Genomic DNA, 6,037 nt, shown 5'->3' with positions numbered 1-6,037 from the left:
GTTTTGCTAAACCAAAGGCCACCCTGGTTCTCCACGTTCTTCTTTACTTCTTTGTCATTTGCAATGGTTAGTTGACTTGAGGTTGAGTTTGACTGATTATTAACAGCGCAGTGCTTCGAAATTTGCTCAGTGCTTTTGGGACATCTTCGGATCTGTGGTACAGAATCAATGTCAGAGTAGGGACTGTCCAAAGCTTCCATAATCTTATCCTTCTCACAAAGAAATTCCTCAGATTTTTTTCTCTTTCTCCGTTTCTTTTTGTTTTTAGACCCCTGATTATGTGGTAAGGTGTTCAGATGGTCTTTTTGTGTAACTGTTCCATTGGTCAGAGGACTAAAGTTGGGTAATTTCACTGGCACGGACAATTTGTTTTCTGTGTTATTTGAAGTTCCTTCAGAGATTGTTTTGGTGAAGTCTGAGCAGGGAGTGGTGACCCTTGGCTTCTCCAGGAGAAGTGCTTCTGCTTCAACCACACTAGCTCTCCAAGAGTTCAGAAAACGCTTGGGTATCTGCAAAGTAACCCAAGAGTAACAATTTCACAAGGGTTTTAAAAAGGTGTCATAATATCCATTTAACTGAAAGGATGTTTCAGAAATTACAGAGTGTCTGGTGTTTTCATCTTGTTGGCGTCCACTTCCTCTCACAAAAGGGAGATTGTTAAACTGATATCCACCCACAAATATATGAGTAGATTGCTCAGGGACCCATGCCTGTTCTTCAGGTTCCCCAAATGTCTTGAGGAAATACTGACGATTGGTCCTATTTGGTGGCTCTGAAACATAATCGCACAAAGAAATGTAAGGAAGGATAATTAGATTTTTCTGGATAGATTATGTGGGGGCAAAAGCCATTGAAAAAGTTGAGAATATGGTTCATAACGTTAGGAATGGGTGTTCTGTGGTTTTATGTCTTCTGTGTTACTGTACTTACCTTTAATTCTGTGGTAAACTCCCTCAACTGGGTGAACAGTCACCTGACATGGCCACCATGGTCTACGGTTGAATTTAGCCCATATTACTTCACCCTCCAAATATTTCACTGGTGGTAGAGCCTTTGTTTTTAATTTTTTTGTCTGCTGGTAGACATCATATATAAATTAGTTGAATTTACAGCTGAATATTTTCAGTATCACCTACAAAAACTTTTTTTTTTTTTTATATACATTTCATGATTCATTCAGAATTTTAGCATATGCATTTTATGAGAATATATCTCAAAGTTATTATATTAGTAAATACTTAATTTTTCTCTCTCTCTGGTCAAAGACCTGCCTATGCAAGAATGCACATGTATGGTCAGACTGAAAATACAAAAATAAAACCACACAATTATTTGCTTAATGGCATTTGATGCAAAATATATACTCTCCCAAAGCATAAGAAGAGTTTCGAAATTGTAAAAATGTACTGCTCTCTAAGCTAATACAATGAAAATGGTATCCGTTTTTAAGATTTTACATGTTCTCATTTTTAAGAGCTAGTGCCACAGTTGATTGTAGTATGAGGAGATGTCTAAAATATTGGTAGTGGTTTGATGTTGGGGATGGTGGGATAGAACCAGAACTTGCCATTATAATCCCAGCAGACCTGCTCACAAGAGAAGAAAGCCCACAATCACTTGTAGACTTGTCTTTAAATACAGCTTTTTGCCCCAGAGATGTTCGAGCATTTGAAATTTTGTTTCTAGACTTGACACCCAATTTTGTCTTCAAATTTGCATTTGTTGTATGTTCTTTCGTTGAGCCACATGATGCTCCTTCTAGTTGAGACTCCATCTCTGGATCCATAGCTTCATCCTCGTCCTCATCTTCAAACAGTATTGACTCAAAGTGCAGTCCATTTGCAAACGGACTGGATGAGTCCAGACTAAAATCAGGGCTGGGTGGGGACGTGCAGCTGTCAGTCAAAGCTGCATCCATTTTGAGACGGATGTGTCAACAACTTAGTCTGGCTACCACGCCCCCTGAGTTCCTTGTGTGCACACTGTCCCATAAGCCTTGTGGGTCCCTGTCAGGCAGAGGCAGGTCCTGATTCTCAAAGGTCAGACTTCTAAGGCTTCTCTAGGGATGATAAGTGAGTAAGCTTTGACTCTTAAACTTTAACCCATAGACAGAGGAGACAGGAAGGTCGAGGGTTAAAGCCAAGTGTCTGTCTGCTGGTTGGTGATGTTTTCCATGTACTTTCTAGTGGATCAGTCACCTGTGGACAGGTACGGGGCAATGTGTTGCATTACTGAGAGTATGCACATGTGGGCGAATCATAATGGCACTGCTTCATTATCTGAAAAACAAATTTGTATATGCATATAAACATTCACTTCATCTCTGTGTAAAAAACAATTAGTGCTTAACAATTCTAAAATGCTGATAATAATACACACCACTCAAAAGTTTTCACCGAAAAACCTCTTAAAAACGCATTTAGATTTAAAAGGTTAAGCTTAAATGCTTGAAATTAGATCAGCAGACAAATTTGTGTGTGCTTTTGTGAAAACGCATCAAAATTGTATAAATAGTAAGGTATTGTAGTAATAGTAAATGAGAGCTGCCAACAAGTGACCAGCTTTGTTGTTTACATGTTTATGTCTTTTAACTACATATAAAATATATAATTAATTTATGTGTATATAATGACATATTTGCACGTGTTTATTAATTATTATGCTGGAAATGTTGGGCTAAGATCAGGACTTTGTCTTGGCTATTCCAAAACATTACATTTCTTCTACTTGAACCTTTCAATGGTAGACAAGCTACAAAAGTAGTGTTTAGAGCGGTGGTCTAGCCGCAGGAAAACGTCCTTATTCATTTTAAGAGAATTCGTTTTTCTGGTATAAGGCAGAATTCATAGTTCCAACAATGATGGCAAGACGGGCAAAGCAGCCCAAACCATTAAACTGCCGCCACTGTGCTATACGGTTGGGATGACGTTCCCATTTTTGAATCAGTCTTCTCCACATGTAATAGTTCATTAAAACCAAAAAGCTCTATTTTGGACTCTGTCCACAAAATACATTTCCATTAGTCTTCTGGCTCATCCACATGATATTTGCCAGGTAGCATTGTTCTTCTCGTTGAAGCAATAGCATCCTCCTTGCTATACTTCATGTCTACCTGATGGTGGACTCACAAACCTTAGCCAATGTCGTGAAGATCTTTAAGATGTTACCTTGAGGTTCTTTTTGACCTCCTTGAAAATGATGTCCTGCTTTTGGAGAGACTTTTGTAGTCTACCAATTATTTGTAGAGTAAGAGTGTCTATTTGGATTCTGCGTAGATTTTTGAAACCCCACTCTATAGAAATAACTTTTGCAACTCTTTTGAAATCTCTTTTGACCAGACACTGATAGAGACAGAGATCCCATTATCAGAACCCCCCCCCCCCCCTTTTTTTTTTACTGAATCATTAATTACTGAATTATTATGATCAGGTAATTCTAGATGTCAATATCCTTTCTCCAAAAAAATATTTACTCCAGAATCATTTTGCTAAATAAATAAGTGGAATATACAACATGAGCAAATACAAATATTTGTTTGTAATTTATTTAATTGGATTATACTCATATGGAGATTTGTTTACAATGTAGGGTACATTTTATGTTGAAATAAAGAAATGTCTTAAGCGTTCACAAAGTTTCTAGCGCGACTGTACGTTCGAAGCCGATTAATAACGTACTGCTTACTATTCCTATTAGGGGCAGTATAGGATACCATTTCGAGCATACTCCATAAACACAGGAACCCAGCAATGAAAGCGGGGGGCACATATATGACAGAGCGAAGATTGAACTCTGACTGGGCACAATTCACATGAAGAAGTACAACATGATGAGATACAGTAATGACATAACGTTACATGTAAAACTGGCAGCGCTGGGCTCATTGTCACGCGTGCTAATCTCATTAATATTTATATGATATATGAATAAAATCGCTTTCCCGAACAAACATCAGCACGAGTTCATAGAGTTACATCGGTCTTCTTAATATGTCGTTATTTTAAAAACATACAAAATGTGATGCCTAAGGAAACACCGATGGAATCTTACCATTTACATGTTGGCCAATGTCACTGAAATGGAAAACTCTTCGTTTGTGCGCGTCAAATGACCTTTTTTCCCAAATTGTGAAAGTGGATCAAGAAAATCCCAGCCGCAGCTGCAGTAGTAGGCCAGAGAACCTAAGAACACATTCATACTATCATCACTCTACCCCTTTCAAATAAAAACACATCAAACACATGCATTAGAACACTCACACAGAGAGGAACCTTTCCAGTGCGCGATGTCTGAGTCACAACCTACCTCTTGGGTTACGATACGGACGCTGTACTTTTCATTTTCAATGATTATGGTTTCCTTGCTGTCGACCTGCCCCTGGTTGTTTCAAGCCCGTGACTGTATGTCTATGAACAGCAGCCAATCGGCACGGCAACCCAACCCCCTGTGAGAGGAGCTCCCCTCAACTCCTGTGCTTCACTTTATCCCAAAATACAATTATACATTTCACAAAACGCTCAAATGTACGTTTAAGCTAACATTTGGTGTCCTATTAATAATATTTGACCACTCCCTTGCAAGAAACTGAGCTCTTGTACCGAGCTAACATTTCTACCCTCAAGAGGTATTTTCCTTAAATCATATATAATCCTATTCTGAAATAAACCTATGCATTTAACACAAACCCGGAAACACTCGGAACCGTATGAAAATACGCGATTTTATTGACGTTCAGCGCTCTTGATCATTCAAGATGGAGTCTGCCGTGTGCTGACACAGGCCACAAAGTGTTAAATTTCGATTTGAAGTAGGGCTTTATACATTCTGGAAGTTGTGAGTCGTTTTCAAAAACGCCTTTTCGCATTAGAGTTGATTAAATGTCAGTGCGCGTTAAGATATGCACGTGCTTTCAGCAGTGCTGCGCAATAAACAATGGCATAGTGCTATATACATTTGTATATAAGAGTTTTTTTTGTAACAAACAAGGCATAGAGAAATACCGCATGCAACGCAGCACAAAGCACTTCTCTGTTTCATTCAATCACATTTCTAACATATGAAAATGACATCGAACCTGTGTTGATCCTTATTTGGACGTGTAAACATGTAAACGGCGCATTTGTTTTCCTGCTCTGCCGTTTGTTTTATTTATTTTTTTCTGAGGAGAGGGAAAATGGAGGAGTCCGACACCATCTCGACGTTTGTGGCCGAGTTTAATCTCGTGTGAGCGTGTGAATATAACACTGGAGGGATTTAATGCGACGAGCAGACAGATTTAGGTAACGTACCGTTTAAATATGTAACAGCGAAAAACATATCTGGTGCTTAGCAACATGTCTGTTCCAAATCCTGCACAACTCAAACCCCTTTGCTTAATAGTCCCGTGAGGTTTATTAAAAGGGAGGGCGTGTTTGAGGTAAGGGAACCGTTATCATGTCGACAGACGACGTCGTTAAAGAGGTTTCTCGCTAGCACCTCAAAAGGTGATTTGCGAAAGATGTCAAAATTAGTGTGGAGCTGAGGGAGAAAGTGTTTCAGCGCTGTCTGTGTGGGCCTGCTGCTTTCCGCTTCGCCTGAACAGCGCCGCACCTGACAGAAAAGACACCCGAGCTACAGTTACGTTTCCCAACCTCGCTTTTAACCTATCTTATTGTTTCTCTGGCAATTTTAAAGCGAGTAAATACAGATTTCTCAGTCAGATATGTCAGGCTGCTGTACATTTAGCCTAATTCAACGCACTGGCATATATTGCACACTGACTGAAATGAATGATTACTAATCGATATGAATCATTTGACTTTTCTGACCAGTGTTGGGGAAAGTTACTTTTAAAAGTAATGCATTACAATATTGCGTTACTCCATAAAATGTAACTAATTAGGGTACTTAGTTACTTTTTATGGAAAGTAATGCGTTACGTTACTTTTGCGTTACTTTTAAAATCTGGACAGGGCTTGCTTGTTTGTTTTTAAATTAAAAAATAAAATTCTATTTCTGTTTTTGGCAAATATAAAAGCCTTTTCACACCAAAAGTGAA

General features: G+C 38.7%; 1 protein-coding gene across 1 annotated transcript in view; it reads right to left on the bottom strand.

Moving 5' to 3' along the window:
• The window catches only part of LOC107576662 (histone-lysine N-methyltransferase, H3 lysine-36 and H4 lysine-20 specific-like), a gene marked incomplete at its 3' end in the record, with an annotated part of 6,622 nt that extends 2,232 nt beyond the window's left edge, over positions 1 to 4,390 (bottom strand). Inside the window, exons 1-6 of the mRNA XM_016262806.1 lie at positions 4,306 to 4,390; positions 4,051 to 4,215; positions 1,568 to 2,279; positions 931 to 1,072; positions 600 to 772; positions 8 to 509 (exon numbers count right to left, since the gene is read on the bottom strand). Coding sequence (XP_016118292.1) covers positions 8 to 509; positions 600 to 772; positions 931 to 1,072; positions 1,568 to 1,918 — 1,168 coding nt within the window. The remainder of the gene's footprint in view (positions 1 to 7; positions 510 to 599; positions 773 to 930; positions 1,073 to 1,567; positions 2,280 to 4,050; positions 4,216 to 4,305) is intronic.
• Positions 4,391 to 6,037: the final 1,647 nt, after the last annotated feature.

The sequence above is a fragment of the Sinocyclocheilus grahami genome, unplaced genomic scaffold (assembly GCF_001515645.1).
Source record: "Sinocyclocheilus grahami isolate Dianchi unplaced genomic scaffold, SAMN03320097.WGS_v1.1 scaffold4118.1, whole genome shotgun sequence".
Classification (NCBI taxonomy): Eukaryota; Metazoa; Chordata; class Actinopteri; order Cypriniformes; family Cyprinidae; genus Sinocyclocheilus; species Sinocyclocheilus grahami.
This window is presented reverse-complemented; position numbering and strand designations above follow the sequence as displayed.